The sequence below is a fragment of the Bufo gargarizans genome, chromosome 1, assembly GCF_014858855.1.
Source record: "Bufo gargarizans isolate SCDJY-AF-19 chromosome 1, ASM1485885v1, whole genome shotgun sequence".
NCBI lineage: Eukaryota > Metazoa > Chordata > Amphibia > Anura > Bufonidae > Bufo > Bufo gargarizans.
In genome coordinates, this window is record NC_058080.1 from 387,731,234 (window position 1) to 387,755,825 (window position 24,592).

The 24,592-nt window shown below is 42.2% G+C and overlaps 1 protein-coding gene across 3 annotated transcripts in view; it reads left to right on the plus strand.

Annotated features, from left to right (window-relative positions):
• ANO8 (anoctamin 8) overlaps window positions 1-24,592 on the plus strand; it is a 108,670-nt gene that overhangs the window by 63,519 nt on the left and 20,559 nt on the right. For 2 of the 3 annotated variants that reach the window (XM_044285613.1, XM_044285622.1), the window contains exons 10-13: window positions 6,480-6,606; window positions 7,498-7,553; window positions 10,340-10,414; window positions 17,930-18,073. In XM_044285613.1, the coding sequence (XP_044141548.1) occupies window positions 6,480-6,606; window positions 7,498-7,553; window positions 10,340-10,414; window positions 17,930-18,073 (402 nt within the window). The remainder of the gene's footprint in view (window positions 1-6,479; window positions 6,607-7,497; window positions 7,554-10,339; window positions 10,415-17,929; window positions 18,074-24,592) is intronic. The other variant, XM_044285627.1, reaches the window with a different exon arrangement.

The window sequence follows — 24,592 nt, forward strand, 5'->3', positions numbered from 1 at the left end:
TGTGTATATACAGTACAGACCAAAAGTTTGGACACACCTTCTCATTCAAAGAGTTTTCTTTATTTTCATGACTATGAAAATTGTAGATTCACACTGAAGGCATCAAAACTATGAATTAACACATGTGGAATTATATACATAACAAAAAAGTGGGAAACAACTGAAAATATGTCATATTCTAGGTTCTTCAAAGTAGCCACCTTTTGCTTTGATTACTGCTTTGCACACTCTTGGCATTCTCTTGATGAGCTTCAAGAGGTAGTCACCTGAAATGGTTTTCATGTCACAGGTGTGCCCTGTCAGGTTTAATAAGTGGGATTTCTTGCCTTATAAATGGGGTTGGGACCATCAGTTGCGTTGTGGAGAAGTCAGGTGGATACACTGCTGATAGTCCTACTGAATAGACTGTTAGCTGCTTTTTTTCTTGCCATAATACAAATTCTAAGTAAAGAAAAACGAGTGGCCATCATTACTTTAACCAGCTCAGCCCCCCTAGCTTAAACACCCTTAATGACCAGACCCCTTGTTACAATTCTGAACTACACTACTTTCACGGTTTATTGCTCGGTCATGCAACTTACCACCCAAATGAATTTTACCTCCTTTTCTTCTCACTAATAGAGCTTTCATTTGGTGGTATTTCATTGCTGCTGACATTTTTACTTTTTTTGTTATTAATCGAAATTTACCGCTTTTTTTTTTTTTTTTTTCCATTTTTGTTTTCATTTTTTCACGTTCAGTTGTAAAATTTTTCAAATAAAACTACATTTCTATATAAATTTTTATCAAAATTTATTGTTCTACATGTCTTTGATGAAAAAAAAAATGCAATAAGTGTATATTTATTGCTTTGCGCAAAAGTTATAGCGTTTGCAAACTATGGTACAAAAATAATCATTTTCCGCTAACTGATGACAAAAATTAAAAACTTCTATGAACTCACTATGCCCATCAGCGAAGACCTTAGGGTGTCTTCTTTCCAAAATGGGGTCATTTGTGGGGTGTTTGTACTGCCCTGGCATTTGAGGGTCTCCGCAATCATTACATGTATGGCCAGCATTAGGAGTTTTTGCTATTCTCCTTATATTGAGCATACAGGTAATGAGATTTTTTTTTTTTCCTTCAGCCTCTGGGCTGAAAGAAAAAATGAACGGCACAGATTTCTTCATTCGCATCGATCAATGTGGATGAAAAAAATCTCTGCCAAAAAAAAAAGAGGAGGGGAATGGCGTCTGCCAGGACATAGGAGCTCCGCCCAACATCCATACCCACTTAGCTCGTATGCCCTGGCAAACCTCATTTCTCCATTCACATCAATCGATTGCCGCTTTTTTTTATATATATATATATATATATATATATATATATATATATATATATATATATATATATATATACATATACATACACACAAAGTGTTTGCCAAAGAATATGAACACCACCGCCCCCTCAGCTCATAAGCCTCGGCAAACATATCTTTTTTTTTTTTTTTTTACTGCAGAGGAGAAATCTCGTCTTGCAGCGCCGCATACACCGACTTTTATGTAATCTGACAGCAGCGCAATGCTTCTGTCAGAATGCACGTCAGTGCTGCAGCTGGTTCATCAGTTGGTCCACCTAGAAGGTAAAAAAACAAAACAAAAAAGAAAAGAAAAAACCAGGCTGCAACGCAATAAATTTATCAACATGAACTTTATAATAACATTTGAACAGAACATTAACTTTTATGAACTTTGGAAACAGAACATTGACTTTTATGCTTACCGGTGATTTTTTTTTTTTGCCTTTTTTTTTACCTTTTATAGGACAAACCTCTCCTTCCCCATGGGACAGTGTGCAAAGCGCAAATCGCCCAGAGATGTGGCGAAGTACATTATGCACTTTGTCCCAGGTGAAAGGAGAGGTTTGCAGCAGCTGTGTGTGAATGGGCCCTAATAGCCCTGTGTGCCTGTCCTGGTGAGATGTGATCCCTATGCTAAGTGTACCTGTGTGTGGTACTTCCGGAAACACTCCCCTAAGCATAGGGCAGGGTGGTCAGGGCAGTCAGGACAGAAATAGCGGGTGTCACGCCTTATTCCACTCCTGCTACAGACACAACATTTTTTTCGGGGTGGCTCGCGAGATGACGCCCCGGCGCGTCCAGGAGGAATAACAGGGACGCCGCAAAGACGCAATCCTGCGTGCGGCAGTCCTGTAGTGGTTAAGAAATGAAGGTCAGTCAGTCCGAAAAATTGGGAAAACTTTGAAAGTGTCCCCAAGTGCAGTCACAAAAACCATCAAGCGCTACAAAGAAACTGGCTCACATGCGGACCGCCGCAGGAAAGGAAGACCAAGAGTCGCCTCTGCTGCAGAGGATAAGTTCATCCGAGTCACCAGCCTCAGAAATCGCAGGTTAACAGCAGCTCAGATTAGAGACCAGGTCAATGCCACACAGAGTTCTAGCAGCAGACACATCTCTAGAACAACTGTTAAGAGGAGACTGTGTGAATCAGGCCTTCATGGTAGAATATCTGCTAGGAAACCACTGCTAAGGACAGGCAACAAGCAGAAGAGACTTGTTTGGGCTAAAGAACACAAGGAATGGACATTAGACCAGTGGAAATCTGTGCTTTGGTCTGATGAGTCCAAATTTGAGATCTTTGGTTCCAACCACTGTGTCTTTGTGCGACGCAGAAAAGGTGAACGTATGGACTCTACATGCCTGGTTCCCACCGTGAAGCAAGGAGGACGAGGTGTGATGGTGTGGGGGTGCTTTGCTGGTGACACTGTTGGCGATGTATTCAAAATTGAAGGCATACTGAACCAGCATGGCTACCACATCATCTTGCAGCGGCATGCTATTCCATCCGGTTTGCGTTTCGTTGGACCATCATTTATTTTTCAACAGGACAATGACCCCAAACACACCTCCAGGCTGTGTAAGGGCTATTTGACCATGAAGGAGAGTGATGGGGTGCTGCGCCAGATGACCTGGCCTCCATAGTCACCGGACCTGAACCCAATCAAGATGGTTTGGGGTGAGCTGGACCGCAGAGTGAAGACAAAAGGGCCAACAAGTGCTAAGACTCTCTGGGAACTCCTTCAAGACTGTTGGAAGACCATTTCAGGTGACTGCCTCTTGAAGCTCATCAAGAGAATGCCAAGAGTGTGCAAAGCAGTAATCAAAGCAAAAGGTGGCTACTTTGAAGAACCTAGAATATGACATATTTTCAGTTGTTTCACACTTTTTTGTTATGTATATAATTCCACATGTGTTAATTCATAGTTTTGATGCCTTCAGTGTGAATCTACAATTTTCATAGTCATGAAAATAAAGAAAACTCTTTGAATGAGAAGGTGCGTCCAAACTTTTGGTCTGCATGTGTGTGTGTATGTATGTATACTGTCCAAAGAATGAGGCAGCACTCCAGATAAAGTGAAAAAAGTGGATCCTTTATTCCCCTCTGTGCAACGTTTCAACCTCATCTCAATGCGGTCTTTCTCAAGCATGAGAGGACTTGCACCCGCAGTTTTTGGTCTTGTGCTGCTGTGATTCTTTTTTGGTTTCTACAGGGAGTGCAGAATTATTAGGCAAGTTGTATTTTTGAGGATTAATTTTATTATTGAACAACCATGTTCTCAATGAACCCAAAAAACTCATTAATATCAAAGCTGAATATTTTTGGAAGTAGTTTTTAGTTTGTTTTTAGTTTTAGCTATTTTAGGGGGATATCTGTGTGTGCAGGTGACTATTACTGTGCATAATTATTAGGCAACTTAACAAAAAACAAATATATACCCATTTCAATTATTTATTTTTACCAGTGAAACCAATATAACATCTCAACATTCACAAATATACATTTCTGACATTCAAAAACAAAACAAATCAGTGACCAATATAGCCACCTTTCTTTGCAAGGACACTCAAAAGCCTGCCATCCATGGATTCTGTCAGTGTTTTGATCTGTTCACCATCAACATTGCGTGCAGCAGCAACCACAGCCTCCCAGACACTGTTCAGAGAGGTGTACTGTTTTCCCTCCTTGTAAATCTCACATTTGATGATGGGCCACAGGTTCTCAATGGGGTTCAGATCAGGTGAACAAGGAGGCAATGTCATTAGATTTTCTTCTTTTATACCCTTTCTTGCCAGCCACGCTGTGGAGTACTTGGACGCGTGTGATGGAGCATTGTCCTGCATGAAAATCATGTTTTTCTTGAAGGATGCAGACTTCTTCCTGTACCACTGCTTGAAGAAGGTGTCTTCCAGAAACTGGCAGTAGGACTGGGAGTTGAGCTTGACTCCATCCTCAACCCGAAAAGGCCCCACAAGCTTATATTTGATACCAGCCCAAACCAGTACTCCACCTCCACCTTGCTGGCGTCTGAGTCGGACTGGAGCTCTCTGCCCTTTACCAATCCAGCCACGGGCCCATCCATCTGGCCCATCAAGACTCACTCTCATTTCATCAGTCCATAAAACCTTAGAAAAATCAGTCTTGAGATATTTCTTGGCCCAGTCTTGACGTTTCAGCTTGTGTTCAGTGGTGGTCGTCTTTCAGCCTTTCTTACCTTGGCCATGTCTCTGAGTATTGCACACCTTGTGCTTTTGGGCACTCCAGTGATGTTGCAGCTCTGAAATATGGCCAAACTGGTGGCAAGTGGCATCTTGGCAGCTGCACGCTTGACTTTTCTCAGTTCATGGGCAGTTATTTTGCGTCTTGGTTTTTCCACACGCTTCTTGCGACCCTGTTGACTATTTTGAATGAAACGCTTGATTGTTCGATGATCACGCTTCAGAAGCTTTGCAATTTTAAGAGTGCTGCATCCCTCTGCAAGATATCTCACTATTTTTGACTTTTCTGAGCCTGTCAAGTCCTTCTTTTGACCAATTTTGCCAAAGGAAAGGAAGTTGCCTAATAATTATGCACACCTGATATAGGGTGTTGATGTCATTAGACCACACCCCTTCTCAATACAGAGATGCACATCACCTAATATGCTTAATTGGTAGTAGGCTTTCGAGCCTATACAGCTTGTAGTAAGACAACATGCATAAAGAGGATCATGTAGTCAAAATACATTTGCCTAATAATTCTGCACTCCCTGTGTGTATGTATATGTGTGTGTATGTATATGTGTGTGTATATATATATATGTGTATGTATGTATATATATATATATATATATATATATATATATATATATTATATTATAATATTTTGTAGCAGCAGTTTTAGGCAGGTGTGGAACAAAAATCCTGTAATGAAAGTCCACATAAAAAAAAAATCTGAAATTTTTAAAAATACAAAAACTTAACAATTTTAGAGGATGTTGTTATCCTGCTTTCTGTATTGATTGATATGTTTGATTTCACTTTCATCACAACATACATCAATCCACATCAATTCCCTATTGCAGTTACCAATTAGGAGTGTATTACTACTGACAGATTCACTATAAATTGTATACATTTTATGCACAGGAATAATGCACACAGTGGTGGGCTAACTCTGAGATATCACAATACAAGGGTAGTGCACACAGTTGGTGTTATGATGCATGGCTAATCTACTCAGTAACATTACACCACAATTGCAAAAATGAGGGGGTCAGTCCCAATGCGCAGGTGCATGCCGCCATGGCTAGAAACACGAAGAAAAAAACACAATGCAACAGCAATCTCAGCATTCTGCCGGCGTTAAGGCACCAGGAGAGGTATAGTATTTGCCAAGAATCTCACATTTACAAAATAAGCGTAGCATTAGCACCAGAATATTTTCTGTTATTATGGCATTATTGTACGTTATTTGTATTTGCAGAGTGCTGTTGCATTGTGTTTTTTGTTTTTTTCCTCTTAACATTACATCACAGGAATTATTGGGGATACTGTATCTACACTATGATATACCACACAAATAACGTACAAAAAAAAAGTCCCTATCTACACTGTGACATATCATAATGCCAATGTTGGGTCATGATTCCCCGAATCAACTGGATATCTATATACCATTAAAGGGGTTCCGCACTTTGTTTTAACTGATGATCTATCCTCTGGATAGATCATCGGCATCTGATCGGCGGGGGTCCGACACCTGGGACCCCTGCCGATCAGCTGTTTGAGAAGGCAGCGGCGCTATAGCAGCGCCGTGGCCTTTTTACTGTTTACCTCAGGCCCAATGACGTCATGACTAGTATCAGCTAGCATGGGCGGGGCTAAGCTCTGTTCACTTGAATGGAGTTTAGCCCCGCCCACGCTAGTTGATACTAGTCATGACATCACTGGGCCAGCGCCGCTGCCTTCTCAAACAGCTGATCGGCAGGGGTCCCGGGTGTCGTCCTCTGGATAGATCATCAGTTAAAACAAAGTGCAGAACCCCTTTAATCACAAGAATAAAGACTTAGAACTTTTTTAAACCCTATACTTGTTTTTGCCATTGCTACCTCTTATAGAGCGTTCCAATATCTGACTACTCTTACTGTTCTTTTTGTAGGAGTTCATCCTCAGTATCAGAGAGCTCCCAAGGCTTGTGCGCTTCTTTCCCAAGATCCTTTTGGCTATTATAGTTAGTTCCTGTGATGAGGTGTACAGGAAGATTGCGTATTGGTTAAATGATATGGGTATATGTCATTAACTTGCTTCTTACTGCGATGTCTTATTTTTTACTCCTTTTCATTATATTATTTCTTCATTATTTCTTTATTGTAATCCGTACATGTCTACCTTTCCTGCCTCATTAAGCTGGTCATAGACAATAGATTCTAGTTGACATATCAGTAGTAATGTATCAAAGCAACTGGACCTGTATTTTCTTTGAGGACATTTTGCTAGTCAAATTGAGAAAACCAATTGGATCACTACCTAAATGTCTTCAAGAGAAAATACAAGTCCAGTTGCTCTGACTTTTTAGTACTGATATACCATGACCTAGGCGAATGAGAACCTCCACAGACATATTCTACTTGGGACTTAGTCCTTATTCTGTAATAAAAATCATGAATGTTGCGGCTGCATTTTTAGTACAGCAGTCTGTATGTTCATGTTCTAAAGACTTCTGTCTGTGTTCTGTAAGACACGGACCAGAATAGTGCATGCCCTGAGGAAGTGTGAATAGCACCACTTCTATAGGTCCATGTGCATTCTGTTGTACACATAGACAACATGGATGCAAGTTACTTTTGTGTGAATAAGGCCTCAATTCTAGGAAGCCTGACACAGTGCACATAAATCTGCCATTGGGGGAAGCAAAATTCTGACGAGTTGGATTCGTAACTGACAGATCCTTTAACTTTTCATCTGATAAATCCCATAAAATGTCGGACAGCCATTTACCACCATCTATGTACTAAAATAACCTGTATTATCGCTGAACTGAATTCCTGCTTGATAGCTGCCCCTTAGTTTTATCATACTGCCAGCTTTATTTCTTTGCTATTTTGTTTGACCTCATAATTCTACAGATTTTTTTGCCTTTCCCGTGTTTATCTGCCTCCTATCCATTTTCTTTACAGAGAATTACCGTTTACAGAGTGCCTATGAGAAACATCTAATCATCAAAATTGTTTTAGTAAGTAATGTACCAAATAAGTGGGTTGTCTAAAAGGTTCGAGCAAATGGTACAGTTTCAAATGTCAACGTAACAGGAATGTCAACTATACTTGTACAAGGGAACACAGGAGATGAAACTGCCTGTAATTTACAAGCCCCTTAATACTTTTTTGCATTCTCTATTATATGAATTCACACTTGAAGGGGTTGTGCAGTATGACAAAGGGTATATGACTGTATACATAGTCAAGTCACATTATTATGACCACTTTCTACATTTGACATTGGCAGCATGTAACTCATGAAGGAAGTCATGGGTAAAAGGGCCAATTTATCAGAGTTGCAAAAAGGCATGATTACTTTGCTTTCGGGCCAAGGGTGGCAGTATTTCTGAACTGTTTGTGTGCTGCTGTGGTGAAAGTGGACAAATGGTACCACTGTGAATAAGCGACATGGAAACTGCAGAGCACCACGTGCTATTGATGTGAGAGGTGAACATCAGCTACGAAGGCGCACGAGGGCGGACCGACACATTACAGTGGAGCAGCTCACCGCCAAAATGAACCAGGGGGCTACCAGATGTGCCTAAACCAGTGATAGGCAAACTGCGACTCTCCAGCTGTTGCAAAACTACAACTCCCACCATGCCCTGCTGTAGGCTGAAAGCTGTAGGCAGTCTTTGCATGCTGGGAGTTGAAGTTCTGCAACAGCTGGAGAGCCGCAGTTTGCCTATCACTGGTCTAAACGAACAGTTCAGAGAACTCTACTGTGCATGGTGTTCCAAAGCAGGCATGTCGTCACTGCCCCTCTGCTAATTGAGTTGAATTGTCAGAAAAGGCTATTTTTTTGGGCAGTATCAGAATTTGACCTCTGCTGATTGTCAAAGGGTTGTTTCTCCAATTGGTTACGTTATCTGTTTCATCGAACAGATGGGCATTGGCATGTCAGATGAGAATCATCAGCGAACAAACACCCTACAACCATTGCTGGAAGAACACAAGCTAGTGGTGGCAGCATTATGGTCTGGGAAATGTTTTCGTGGTGTTGGCCCACTCATCCATGTGGAAGTCACGCTTAACCAATTTGGGTATGAAAACATCCTTTCAGATTATATATGGCCATACATGCTGATTGTTTTCCCTGGCACGAATGGTATCTTCCAACAAGACAATGTTATGTCGCACGTCTAGAAATGTCCAACATTGGTTTGAAGAGCATGACCAAGTCTTCTAAGTACTACAATAGCCCCCTAATTCCCCAGGCTTGAACCCAACTGAGCATTTATGGGACCACCTTGATCATTGTGTTTGCTCTATGGATCCTCTTCCACATACCCTCCAGCCGCTGTGGGATGCACTGCAGTCAGCATGGCTCTAGGTACCTGTGGCAACCTACCAGGACCTTTTTTTGAGTCACTCCCAGTCCAGCTAGCTGCTCTCTGTGCTGCACACGGTGGTTACCCTGGATATTAGCTGGTGGTCACAATAATGGGACTCGACCGTGTATATTTGTCATTATTTTTGTAAAGACTCTTGAACTCGTAGAGAGCCTGAACCAGAGCTGAGGGACTTTACGTCTTGACCCACACAAAGTTTGCTTTGTGCAGGCTTCTAATGGCAAACTATCGTATTTTTCGCCCCATAAGACGCACTTTCCCCCCCCAAACGTTTGGGGGGAAAATGCAGCTGCGTCTTATGGGGCGAATGCTACCATTTTACATCGCAGCCTGCGATGTATCAGTGGGGAGGGAGTAGGGGCTGGAGTCCGGGAACTTGCGGCAGGGCCCGGTGCAGTCACTGTACTCTTACACCGGGCCCCGCTGCTCACAACAGTATTTCTAAACAGTAATCCTTAACCTCTTAATAACTTTAACTAAAGTTGCGCTTTCCACTGTATCAGCACTTACTAACAAGCATCCATAGCAGGCAGAGCGGCTGGCAGTGTTACGTCACTCACTGACATTGCGCGCCTGCTTCATTTATAAAGTGGGAGGAGCTGGCGCGCAACGGCAGCTGCTCTGCCTGCTACGGATGCTTGTTAGTAAGTGCTGATACAGGGGAGAGCGCAACTTTAGTTAAAGTTATTAAGAGGTTAAGGATTACTGTTTGTGAGCAGCTGGGACACTGTTATGGGAGGGGATCTGTGGCTGACACATATATAGCAGTGTCATCCACAGATCTCCCCCATAACAGTGTCATCCACCCCATAACTGTGCCATCCACAGATTCCCCCCCACCCCATAACAGTGCCATCCACAAATGCCCCCCCATAATAGTGCCATCCACAGATCCCCTCCCACCCCATAATAGTGCCATCCACAGATCCCCTCCCACCCCATAACAGTGCCATCCACAGATCCCTTCCCACCCCATAACAGTGCCATCCACAGATCCCCTCCCACCCCATAATGGTGCCATCCACGGATTCCCCCTCCCCATAACTGTGCCATCCACAGATGCCCCATAATCTTTTCATGCACAGACCACCATTAGTTCAAAACCCACCAAAAGCACACCTTTTTGGTTAAAAAAATTTTTTTTTCTTATTTTCCTCCTCAAAAACTTAGGTGCGTCTTATAGGGCGAAAAATGCAGTATTTGTCTTCATTAACAGGGTCTGCTATTGCAGTTCAGCATTTTTGTACTTGAATAGGGTTGAACTGTAATACCAGACAGTCTATGGACAGACATAGCACTGTTAAAGAAAAAAATGCAAATGCTTTTTCTATTCCTGGATAACCCATTTAAGACCAAAATTGTTTGTGGAAGCTTGTTACAAGTTGTATCTTTTTTTTTTCTTGATTTAGTTCCAGTTTGTAAATTCCTACCTGAGTCTTTTCTACATTGGTTTCTACCTCAAAGACATGGAGCGACTTACGGAGGTCAGTGGGAGCATCCTTCTCTGGCTTTGTTTTTATGTTTGCATTTATAGTTCAGGCAGTGTTGGTCTTGTGATGATTTGACATTTGAACCATTGCTTCTTAACATGTTACCACTGACCTATGTGCACGAACACGGCATGTTTTAACCAATAAAACATGCTTTAGCTTTACTGTTTAGTTAAAGCCAAGATTAATTATATGACCTTACCGAGGGTTGAATAGATGTGAGAATATATACACACAGAGTACAACCAATGCGTTTTTGCACAGTGACGTGGTTTGTCGGATTGGCTCTTTATTCTATCCCTCTAGATCTGTGATAAGATGGTGATTACTATCATCTAGAGGTCCTGTTTTGATCCTTCCTTTGGTTGTTCATGCATCCTTTTTTGTGGCGCAGCTCACTTGATGCCATTTTACCAGCTTCTTTCATCATGTTCAAGGTCACTGTTTGATGGGATGGACATGCATGTCTGGGAAATGCAATGGCTTAAAGGATAAGTTCAGCGTTCATCATTTTTGGTCTAGAAATACCCTGCTAATAAAGGATTGTTCTACTGTAGAATGTCTATCTTTGGCTGTAACTCTTCATTTACTGTAGATGCTGAGTCTTGCTCCTCTTAGGCTACTTTCACACTGGCGTTTTGGCTTTCAGTTTGTGAGATCCATTCAGGGCTCTCACAAGCGATCCAAAACGGATCAGTTTTGCCCTAATGCATTCTGAATGGAAAATGATCCGCTCAGAATGCATCAGTTTGGCCTCCATTCAGTCTCCATTCCACTCTGGAGACGGACACCAAAACGCTGCTTGCAGTGTTTTTCTGTCTGCGATGTGGTGCGGCGCAAGATGGATCCGTCCTGGCACATAATGTAAGTCAATGGGGACGGATCCATTTTCTCTGACGCAACAGAAAACTGATCCGTCCCCCATTTACTTTCAGTGGTGGTCAAGACGGTTCCGTCATGGCTATAGAAGACTAAATACAAACAAACCCGTTCATGACGGATGCATGCGGTTCTATTATTGTAACGGAATCGTTTTTGCAGATCTGCAAATAACGCTAATGTGAAAGTAGCCTTATGTTGCTTTTCCGGGCTGTATATTGCACAGTCAGCTCTAATACCATATCTGACACCTCCCCTCTACCTGTGTATTGCAATCCCAGTTCAATTGCAGTTAATCATTCACTACTTTCAATCAATGCTGAGGTTCTGTGAGGTAGCAGGCGGATCAAAACTCAGTAACCCTTACCATTTAGTTCTTTACAGTCAAGCTTCTGGCCGGTATGTGCATTTTCTGCATGCATGTGGTAAATTGCATTAAGTTCATTGGGCTGCCTACATCTTGATCAACAGTGACCAGATTAAAACAGAATCACATGTCGGAGGTTCTCTACTCACTTTGATCTCTTAAACCAACTGCCCAGGCAGGATCTTTAAAATGATACGGGGATGATTACCTGTTATTTTTTTCAGATCTTGCTGTTTGGCTGCATTTTAGGTCAGCTTCAACTAACTACAGTGCCTATAGGGAGTCTGAGGTAGTCTGAGACACACCCCCTGTCTTGGTCATTGGTCCAGGCTGCTGCTTCCTCTCCCTCTCTGCAGCTCTGCCTCCTTTGATTGATTGGCTGCTGTGTAAAAAGCCTATCACAGGCTCACCATGACGGCTGTGCATGGAGAGAGGATTTAGATTAGGGCAGAATGAATATAAAGTACATATTCCCAAACTACCCGTGTGAAAAGGAGGTCAGTGCTGCAAATATAGCGAGGTTAATGATCCTTAAGGCTTCTTTCCACAGGCCAACTGAGCAGGTACTTTCTCGGTAATTGCCCATCATTAAGCAGAATTACATGTAGCAATCATCTCCGCAGTATGGGGAAAAGCTATCTCTACTGTGTTCACTTGTCTACATACAGATCAGTGGTTTACACAGGACAATCTGTTGCTCAGAAATTTGAGATATTGGGTACTACAACAACGATGCTTTCACCCAATGAACAAGCATTTGCTGATTCATCAGCTGCTCAGTGGCACCTGTATACAGGGCAGTTATGGGGAATGAGCATTCGTACAAACTGTCATTCCTAATAATCAGCCGATGTAAAAGGGTTGTCGAGGAACCTGGCGGGTCGCTTTAAGGAATGGCCACCATTAATTTAGTGGTCTTCTGTTCAGGAAAGATGTAGTGACACCAGTTTACCTTAATATACAAGTGAAACAAAATACCTGAATAAGTGGATATGTTACCCTTAACACAGAAAAAGATGCATTTAGACATACAGTACAGACCAAAGGTTTGGACACACCTTCTCATTCAAAGAGTTTTCTTTATTTTCATGACTATGAAAATTGTAGATTCACACTGAAGGCATCAAAACTGTGAATTAACACATGTGGAATTATATACATAACAAAAAAGTGTGAAAGAACTGAAAATATGCCATATTCTAGGTTCCTCAAAGTAGCCACCTTTTGCTTTGCTTACTGCTTTGCACACTCTTGGCATTCTCTTGATGAGCTTCAAGAGGTAGTCACCTGAAATGGTCTTCCAACAGTCTTGAAGGAGTTCCCAGAGATGCTTAGCACTTGTTGGCACTTTTGCCTTCACTCTGCGGTCCAGCTCACCCCAAACCATCTCGATTAGGTTCAGGTCCGGTGACTGTGGAGGCCAGGTCATCTGGCGCAGCACCCCATCACTCTCCTTCATGGTCAAATAGCCCTTACACAGCCTGAAGGTGTGTTTGGGGTCATTGTCCTGTTGAAAAATAAATGATGGTCCAACTAAACGCAAACCGGATGGAATAGCATGCCGCTGCAAGATGCTGTGGTAGCCATGCTGGTTCAGTATGCCTTCAATTTTGAATAAATCGCCAACAGTGTCACCAGCAAAGCACCCCCACACCATCACACCTCCTCCTCCATGCTTCACGGTGGGAACCAGGCATGTAGAGTCCATCCGTTCACCTTTTCTGCGTCGCACAAAGACACGGTGGTTGGAACCAAAGATCTCAAATTTGGACTCATCAGACCAAAGCACAGATTTCCACTGGTCTAATGTCCATTCCTTGTGTTCTTTAGCCCAAACAAGTCTCTTCTGTTTGTTGCCTGTCCTTAGCAGTGGTTTCCTAGCAGATATTCTACCATGAAGGCCTGATTCACACAGTCTCCTCTTAACAGTTGTTCTAGAGATGTGCCTGCTGCTAGAACTCTGTGTGGCATTGACCTGGTCTCTAATCTGAGCTGCTGTTAACCTGCGATTTCTGAGGCTGATGACTCGGATGAACTTATCCTCCGCAGCAGAGGTGACTCTTGGTCTTCCTTTCCTGGGGCGGTCCGCATGTGAGCGAGTTTCTTTGTAGCGCTTGATGGTTTTGGTGACTGCACTTGGGGACACTTTCAAAGTTTTCCCAATTTTTCGGACTGACTGACATTCATTTCGTAAAGTAATGATGGCCACTCGTTTTTCTTTACTTAGCTGCTTTTTTCTTGCCATAAGGGCTCTTTCACACCTGCGTTCTTTTCTTCCGGCATAGAGTTCCGTCGTCGGGGCTCTATGCCGGAAGAATCCTGATCAGTTTTATCCTAATGCATTCTGAATGGAGTGAAATCCGTTCAGGATGCATCAGGATGTCTTCAGTTCCGGAACGGAACGTTTTTTGGCCGGAGAAAATACCGCAGCATGCTGCGCTTTTTGCTCCGGCCTAAAATCCTGAACACTTGCCGCAAGGCCGGATCCGGAATTAATGCCCATTTGAATAGCATTGATCTGGATCCGGCCTTAAGCTAAACGTCGTTTCGGCGCATTGCCGGATCCGACGTTTAGCTTTTTCTGAATGGTTACCATGGCTGCCGGGACGCTAAAGTCCTGGCAGCCATGGTAAAGTGTAGCGGGTCCGTGCGGCTCCCGGTGCACTCCAGAGTGACGTCAGGGCGCCCCACGCGCATGGATGACGTGATCGCATGGCACGTCATCCATGCGCATGGGGCGCTCTGACGTCACTCTGGAGCGCCGCGCGGACTGTAAGTATACCGCTCCCCCACTCCCCGCTCCTACTATGGCAACCAGGACTTTAATAGCGTCCTGGCTGCCATAGTAACACTGAAAGCATTTTGAAGACTGATCCATCTTCAAATGCTTTCAGTACACTTGCGTTTTTCCGGATCCGGCGTGTAATTCCGGCAAGTGGAGTACACGCCGGATCCGGACAACGCAAGTGTGAAAGAGGCCTAATACAAATTCGAACAGTCTATTCAGTAGGACTATCAGCTGTGTATCCACCCGACTTCTCCACAACGCCATTTATAAGGCAAGAAATCCCACTTATTAAACCTGACAGGGCACACCTGTGAAGTGAAAACCATTTCAGGTGACTACCTCTTGAAGCTCATCAAGAGAATGCCAAGAGTGTGCAAAGCAGTAATCAAAGCAAAAGGTGGCTACTTTGAAGAACCTAGAATATTACATATTTTCAGTTGTTTCACACTTTTTTATTATGCATATAATTCCACATGTGTTAATTCATAGTTTTGATGCCTTCCGTGTGAATCTACAGTTTTCATAGTCATGAAAATAAAGAAAACTCTTTGAATGAGAAGGTGTGTCCAAACTTTTGGTCTGTACTGTATTGCATTATAAGAAATTTGTCAGCCATATTTCATTTAATAGCGGTTAGCCCACAAAACTTTTTTTTTTTACTAACAGCTGGAGGATACAGTGGATATAAAAAGTCTACACACTCCTGTTAAAATGTTCGGTTTCTGTGATGTAAAATAAAATGAGATAAAGATAAATCTTTTCAGAACTTTTTCCACCTTTTTAATGTGACCTATAAACTGTACAACTCAATTGAAAAACAAACTGAAATCGTTTAGGTAGAGGGAAGACAAATGATAAAAATAAAACAATATGGTTGCATAAGTGTGCACACCCTTAAACTAATACTTTGTTGAAGCACCTTTTTATTTTATTACAGCACTCGGCCTTTTTGGGTAGGAGTCTATCAGCATGGCACATTTTGACTTGGCAAGATTTGCCCACTCTTCTTTGCAAAAACACTCCTAATCTGTCAGATTGCGAGGGCATCTCCTGTGCACAGCCCTCTTCAGATCACCCCACATATTTTCAATCGGATTCAGGTCTGGGCTCTGGCTGGGCCATTCCAAAACTTGAATCTTCTTCTGGTGACGCCATTCCTTTGTTGCTTTGGATGTATGCTTTGGGTCGTTGTCATGCTGAAAGATGAAGTTCCTCTTCGTGTTCAGCTTTCTAGCAGAAGCCTGAAGGTTTTGTGCCAATATTGACTGGTATTTGGAACTGTCCATAATTCCCTCTAGCTTAACTAAGGCCCCAGTTCCAGCTGAAGAAAAACAGCCTTAAAGCATGATGCTGCCACCACCATGCTTCACTGTGGGTATGGTGTTCTTTTGGTGATGTGCAGTGTTGTTTTTGTGCCAAACATATGTTTTGAAATTATGGCCAAAAAGTTCAACCTTGGTTTCATCAGACCATAACACCTTTTCCCACATGCTTTTGGGAGACTTTAAATGTGTTTTTGCAAAATGTAGCCTGGCTTGGATGTTTTTCTTCGTAAGAAAAGGCTTTCGGCTTTCCACTCTTACCCCATAGCCCAGACATACAAACAATATGGGAGATTGTTGTCACATGTACCACACAGCCAGCACTTGCCAGATATTCCTGCAGCTCCTTTAATGTTGCTGTAGGCCTCTTGGTAGCCTCCCAGACCAGTTTTCTTCTTGTCTTTCCATCAATTTTGGAGGGACGTCCAGTTCTTGGTAATGTCACTGTTGTGCCATATTTTCTCCACTTGATGATGACTGTCTTCACTGTGGTCCATGGTATATCTAATGCCTTGGAAATTCTTTTGTACCCTTCTCCTGACTGATACCTTTTAACAATGAGATCTCTCTGATGCTTTGGAAGCTCTCTGTGGACCATGGCTTTTGCTGTGGGATGCGACTAAGAAAATTTCAGGAAAGACCAACTAGAGCAGCTGAACTTTATTTGGGGTTAATCAGAGGCACTTTAAATGATGGCAGGTGTATGCTGACTCCTATTTAACATGATTTGAATTTGATTGCTTAATTCTGAACACAGCTACCCCAGTTATAAGAGGGTGTGCACACTTATGCAACCACGTTGTTTTAGGTTTTTTTAGTTTTCTTCCCTCTACCTAAAAGATTTCAGTTTGTTTTTCAATTGAGTGGTACAGTTTATAGGTCACATTAAAAGTGGAAAAAGTTCTGAAATGATTTCTTTGTCTCATTTTTTTTACATCACAGAAACCTGACATTTTAACAGGGATGTATAGACTTTTTATATCCACTGTACATATAGCATGTATGAAAGAAATATAGCTATATGCAGGTACTTCTATGAATTCAGAAGTAGGAACTAATGACTGAAAGGTGCCTGAGCCGCTTTACCTGCTTTACTATAAGATCACTACACCAGAGAAGGAAGACAGCAGGGACGCTACTGAGCATGTTAGTACACCACTGAATGCAGGAGAAGGTGAACCAGTAGGATAAACTGCAGGGGGCGCTACTAGACACAAAAATGTACATAAAGAAAAGCACCACTGAGTAGATAGCATTTCAGTAAAATGATGCCTATCTGCCACCAAACGTAGATGGGGATGACAGGTCAGTTCTGTGAACTTTATAACTTAAAGGGGTTCTGTTTACTTTTATTATTGATGACCTATCATCAGGATAGGTCATCAATACCACCGATCAGCTGTATAACGAGGTGCAGTGTGCATGTGTCATCTATCTTGCTGCTACGTCTATGTTTATGGCAAAGCAGGAAGAGCGAAGGGAGACTGCACGTGCCTCCTCATGAAGCTGATCGGCAGGGTGTCAGACCCCCCACTAATCTGATATTGATGACCTATCTTGAGGATAGGTCCTCAATATTAAGTCTGGAGAACCCGTTTAATACTAGAATCCTTCCCTTCCCTTTTTACATCTGTCAAGGCTGAAGTAAATAGCCACAAGTTATGTACAGAACAGCACAATCTATATCATCATATATAATATACGGCATTACGGTTGCCATGTCTGAATGTGATGGTGCAATAAACCTTTAAGATAAAACCTATACATTGATGCAGCAAATATAACAAAAAATAGAGGGCTTTCACCATTGTAGTTTAACAGAACTACTGCTGAGGCTCGTGTTCTTTTAGCAGCTGCACAGGCCACTGCAGTGCTGTATCATGCTGGTTACTCTGAATCCGACACGTTGCAGAATGGATTTTGTTTGCTAAGTCTGTGAAACAATCCATAAGTTTGAAGTGCACAACCCAGGAACCCATCCGGTTACCTTTCTAGTCTAAAAAAAAAACACAAACATGTGATTCTGTGTTAACCCTTTCATTTCTGTTCTTTTCTTCCACTTTTCATTGTTTATTCTCCTTTTCTTTCCTTTCTCTCTCTTTTCCCTTATGTTTTCCTTCACCTTACACCTTCCTTTCCCGACCTCCCTGCAGCTCCTGCTCGTTTTCTCTCTACCCCAAAGCTTCACCCGTCAGATTAAAGATGCCCTTCTCCCTTTCCTCACCCTCCAGTTTCACCTGTTCCTCATCGTCCTCAGGGGGCTTCTCAGATCAGCCTGGCGCTTCATCAGGTCTAAAGTATGAGAATGGGAGGTGGAGTAGTGGATCCATCCACCGTTACACTGTTTGATGAGCTTTTTTTTTAGGATAGGCAAACCGGGTTGAAATACCAAACCTTGTACTAGGGCAGAATAATGGTCACAGTTCTAGGTCAGTGTTACTCTGGTGCACTTAATTGGGAAGTCCTTAGACGTTTTAGGATACTAATTCACAGTTCTGCTTTATTGTTACCAGCGTGCGGTGCCTTGTGGTGCTTTAAAATTCATAAGTTGCAGTAACATTATAGAGCCCACTAGGTTTAGTCACCGGGTTATTGAAAACCCATAATGCTGAGATCAGCCCAAACGATTCAAAAATCTAAACACTCCAAAAAAGAGAACTAAACACATCCATGTGTAAACCTAGCAAGTCTTTATTAGATTAACATAACTTGTAACATGTATAAAAACAGCAGCAAGGAAGGGGGAAACCTTCAATGAGGAACCAAAACGGCCCTAGAGAGGGCTGAGGGGTCAACACACAAGGGCATACAAAGTTGCAGAGTAAACCACACAAAAAGCCGACATGAAGTAATATAGGCCCCAGACATACAAGTCCGATAATAAGGCAGAAAAACAGGCTATGTGTGGAAGTAAATGGCAATAACTACCCCAAGGTGCGTGTCGATCCCTCAGCCGCCTACACCCGACGTTGTTTCGCCCAGTGAAAACGGTCTTCTTCCGGGGACCTCTCTAGGGCTGTTTTGGTTCCTCACTGAAGGTTTCCCCCCTTACTTGCTGCTGTTTTTATAATCTAATAAAGACTTTCTATGTTTACACATGCATGTGTTTAGTTCTATTTTTTGGAATGTTTAGTAACATTATAGGGTCAAGTAAATAGCAGATTCCGTTTAGACTTTTGGATATCAGAATAGAATGTAATGCATGATCGAAGGGGAGACTTCTAAAGGCTGACATTTTCTACACCAGTCTTTTATCGCCTGGACCACTGGAGGATGGATTTAATTTATGACTAAGTGCACACCTCTTTGTATAAATTAAGTATGTCCTTCAGCAGTCCATGAGCCTACAATCAAATCTGGCATAATTGATGATAAATCTGCACGGGTAAAGTTTTTGTGCAAATGGTATCTAAAAGTTGCTAACCCTCTGTTTGCAACTCTTTTACGCCAGTTTTCTGGCTTAAGGGGTTGACATAGTAAATGTCCTACCTAATGTTGAATTAAACTGTAAGAACTCCAAAACTAATGTTTATTTTTAATGAGAAATTGAGAGCATTGACATTTAGGTCAGAACATAATTAAAACATTACATAAATGTCCGAAAGTTGTGGCTTCCAGAACTGGCTTGACTGTCACATGTTTGTTTGCTTAACCAGCTACCGACCGCCTAACGCAGGATTGCGTCCTGCGGGCGGTTGGTCTGTTCCTCCTTGACGCGCCGGCGCGTCATCTCGCAAGACGCCAGATTTCCTGTGAACGCGCGCACACAGGAGCACGCGTTCACAGGATCGGAAGGTAAACTATTTGATCTACAGCCTGCCAGCGGCGATCATTCGCTGGCAGGCTGTAGATGCGATTTTTTTTTTTTTTTTTAACCCTTGAAAGGTATATCAGACGCTGTTTTGTTAACCTGCTACCTGGTCCTCTGGTGGTCCCTTTTGCTTGGATCGACCACCAGAGGACACAGGCAGCACTGTAAGTAGCACCAAGCACCACACGACACTACACCCCCCCCCCCCCCTGTCACTTATTAACCCCTGATGACCCCATATAGACTCCCTGATCACCCCCCTGTCATTGATCACCCCCCAAAGTCTCATACTCCACTAACTTGTGACAAAAAATAAAATCTCACATGAACTCGCCATACCCCTCACAGAATCCAAAGGCGTAAATATTTTTAGACATTTATATTCCAGACTTCTTCTCACGCTTTAGGTCCCCTCAAATGCCAGGGCAGTATAAATACCCCACAAGTGACCCCATTTTGGAAAGAAGACACCCCAAGGTATTCCGTGAGGGGCATGGCGAGTTCATGTAAAAAACTTTTTTTTGTCACAAGTTAGTGGAATATGAGACTTTGTAAGAGAAAAAAAAAAAAACATTATCCGCTAACTTGTGCCAAAAAAAAAATATTCTAGGAACTCGCCATGCCCCTCACGGAATACCTTGGGTTGTCTTCTTTCCATAATGGGGTCACTTGTGGGGTATTTATACTGCCCTGGTATTTTAGGGGCCCTAAAGCGTGAGAAGAAGTCTGGAATCCAAATGCCTAAAAATGCCCTCCGAAAAGATACTCATTGGAAATTGGGCCCCTTTGCGCACCTAGGCTGCAAAAAGTGTCACACATGTGGTATCGCCGTACTCAGGAGAAGTAGGGCAATGTGTTTTGGGGTGTATTTTTACATATACCCATACTGTGTGTGAGAAATATCTCTGTAAATGACAACTTTTACATTTTTTTTTATACAAAGTTGTCAATTTACAGAGATATTTCTCTCACCCAGCATGGGTATAAGTAAAAATACACCCCAAAACACATCGCCCTACTTCTCCTGAGTACGGCGATACCACATCTGTGACACTTTTTTGCAGCCTGGGTGCGTAAAGGGGCCGAAAGTCCAACGAATACCTTTAGGCTTTACAGGGTTGTTCACAATTTAGTATGTGTATGTTAAATGGATGACTGTGACACATGCCATAAAGTGGCATCCATCATCTATAGGGTCCCATTGTAAAAAGAAAAGAAAAAAGATATCAAGAGCATGATGTGAACCCAGCCTTACTAAAGTAAACTTTAAAGAGAACCTCTTATGGAAAATGCAGTGCAGTCTGCAGGCAACATGTTATAGTGCAGAAGAAGGAAAGCAGATTAACTCAAGTTACAGTATTAGGCTAGGGCTACACGACGACATTGTCGCGTGACAATTTTTATAATGATAGTCTATGGTGTTGCGACACGACGGTAGCAAAAAATCCATCAAAGATGGATTTTTCTGTGAGTGTCGCAGTGCGAAACCATAGAATATCATTATAGAAATTGTCACACGACATTGGTGCGATATCAATGTCGCAGTGTAGTTGTGCCCTATGTGTTGCGCGACACATGTCGTCGTGTAGCCCTGGCCTTAAAGGGTTTGTCTGCTGTATTTATCCTAAGGATAGGTCAATATCATGACACACGGAACCCCAGCCGATCAGCCCCGTGCAAGCGCAGCCTTCCCATCTTTGTTTACCTGCTCGCCGTTGCAGCGGTGTGTAGGTGTAATTACAAGTAAGCCACCCCATTCACTTCAATGGGACAGCTCAATTCTGTACACTTTAAATAGGTAGGGTCCATCCCATTGAAGTGAATGGGACGGCTTACTTGTAATTACACCGGCTCACTGCTGCGTTTGCGATGGCGAGAAGAGGAAGGCTGAGGATAGGTCATCAATATAAATAAAGCAGGCAACCCCTTTAATTGGTTCTGGGATGACCATTGTAAGTGAAACTTGAGTTTGTAACTCAATGGAAACTAGCAATTAGTTCCAAAGCCCCAAATTGTCACATAAGAGAGAATGAAGATTTAAGAAAAAGAAGCGTATAACTAAAGCAGATAAAGCAAGGCCTTACATATAATAGTCAGGAATAGCTGCTGGGAGCTGTAAATCACTCCCAATGATGAGCACAGGAGTTTCTTCAGCATCCTGTTTAGCACACTGTATCAGAAACATAAAATGGAGCATTCTCTGTGTAAGTGTATATACATAGATACCTGTCAGTCACTGATAGTTGTACACAGGGGAGGTGTTAGTGATTGACAGCATTCTCTGTGTAAGTGTATATACATAGATACCTGTCAGTCACTGATAGTTGTACACAGGGGAGGTGTTAGTGATTGAGAGCATTCTCTGTGTAAGTGTATATACATAGATAGGTGTCAGTCACTGATGGCTGTACACAGGGAGGTGTTATCAGTGATGGCATTCTTTGTGTAAGTGTGTGTAGAAAGAGGTGTTATCGGTGTTTGATAACATTCTTTCTGAATACAGAGCTATCAGTCACTGATAAGGTCTCCCCTGTGTGGAACTGAACTGAAAATGCAATAATTTTAATGTATTACATCTTTTGCCGAATCTTTTCCCACAAAACTGTCAATCTGCTCAGCTTCTCCTGCTCTATAATATACTGCCTGCAGATTCCACTGCATGTTATGGTGACAGGTTCTTCAATAATGAGTGCAGAATGCATGCATTTGATAAAGCGTGCAGGATGCACCTCTTTCTTGGCTGCCATTTTGCATTGACATGGGGGCCACCAAAAAAGGACCTTCACCTATATGAATTTTAATGATTACAGTGGTCAGAATACCAGTTATAAAGAGAATATCTTGTTTAATTTTAGTGCCATTTATTATATTAAACTGTACAGACAATACATGCTTTATGAATAGGAATCAGTTGACAGAAAAGTTAGTCACCAGTAAGTGATGGAGTACAGTCCCTCGGAGACTAGGTTGTGACATGGGAGATGCATACAGAGCCTTATATGTGTCTACAGTGTTTAGTGTTAGTATATTTCTTTATCTAGACCTCCAGCAATACATAACAGCTGCCCTATATTCACCATCCTGTGGTGACTCTACTCATTCTGTGCCAGTCTATACAGTAAAGCAAGTGAACTGCAGACAACTGAAAGTATCAGCTTATTATGACTGCTCTAGTGCCAGTGTGAAAAATTGATATTTTCTACAAATTTTGTTGTTTTATTATGTCTAATCTAATATTTTGGACTATGTACACATGGAGTTTAGTTTCTGTACAGGAAGAAATTAAAGGGAATCTGTCACCATAATCTTTGACTATTATCTGCTGTAATACATGAGTAGTACTGTGCATATGTGCACAGATCCCCATTTTTTAGATTCCTACTGCCCACCCATTCCCCCTTTGTCAGCACTCAGTGCTGCAACTTCAATACACAGTCCGGACTGCTGTGCTAACACAATGAAGAGGATTCATGTGCCCATGCACAGTAGTCCCAACAATATAGGAAAATAAAAAGTAGCAATCTGGGCTCCATATCTGCATTACTACTCATGTATAACTGCAGATAATAGTCTAAGATCGTGGTGACAGATTCTCTTTAAGCAAGAATAGAAACTCTACTTTGTGAATGATAAGATTTTTGGCAGAGTTTTCTATTCTTAGCCAGTGATCTACAATAATCTCTGCATTTGATTTACAAGCTGCATAGGATAAAATTGGATTTAGTGAGATTTTTTTTTTGTAAGTGCTATAGTTTATCACTGCCTGAAGGAGGCTGAAAACTTTATGGTTATGTTAAATACAGAGCTAAATGCATTGAACATAGTAATTGCACCAAGGATACGGGGGGAGGGGGTAAAGTTGCAAGACCAGTACAAGCAGGGCTTATGTTGACAGCTTTTAAAGGTTTATAAAGATATAGTATAGTCTTGGACTCATTGACAAAATATAGAAATTACCGATTGCTGCAAAACTCATCATGCAGATATGTCTCTGGCAGGTACCGTATATAAAAAATTACAGGTGGGTCTTGCCACAAGTAGGTGTAAAAGTGCCTCCCCAGTTGCCCTATAAAAAAGGATCTTAGAGCCTACTTTTGGGTAGTGTACCTGTTGGTGAAAAATCGTTGGCTACTAGACATGCCTCTGCGACACACTCAGACATTTTGCCCAATTGACAGACTGAGCGGGGCACACCATTGAACTGGGAGAAGCAGAATGGTTGTTTTTGAATAGCCCGTCATCTAGCCCGTTCTACCCAGTCAGGAGGTGTTGGAAGCGGTGGTTACTAGGGATGAGCGAACCTGAACTTTACAGGTTTGGGTTCAGTGTTCAGGTGGTGTTGGAATTCAGTTATATGGGAATTCGTAGACTGAATGCAAAACGGAAGCCTTTAAGAGGCATTAAGTTTCGATCCATTATAATATAGAAGTCTATGGTCAAGCATAATGGATCTGTCTATTATGTAGGATGGAAAACAAAGTCCTGCACAACGGAAACCAGACAGATCCGTTATACTTGGCCATAGACTTCTATTATGACAGATCAAAACGGAATGCCTCTTAAAGGCTTCCACGCATTCCATCTACGAATCCCGTTATATTCTGTTATAATGGAATCCATAACGGAATTCCTACACCACCCGAACTTCAACTTCGGGTTCACACAAATACTGACAGACCACCAAAGGATCCTTTATCTGCCAACTAGCATGAGTGGCTCGCACAGTTTTGTTGTCCACCATCCAGACACAAGTGGCCCCTTCATTACACAGTGTAAACTTAAAAGGCAGGTTAAAGCATCGGTTTCATTTACTCATTGAAGCTACTCCTAAGACTGTAGCAGTTTTTTGGAGTTTTTCCATTCATTAGTCAAATCTTGACAAACCTCATCAGTCCGTACAAACGCTGAAGTTCCTAATTACTGGTTAACATTAATGAGGATCTTCAGTGTTTGTACGGACTGATGATGTTTTTCATGATTTGCATAATGAATGGAAAAATTCCAA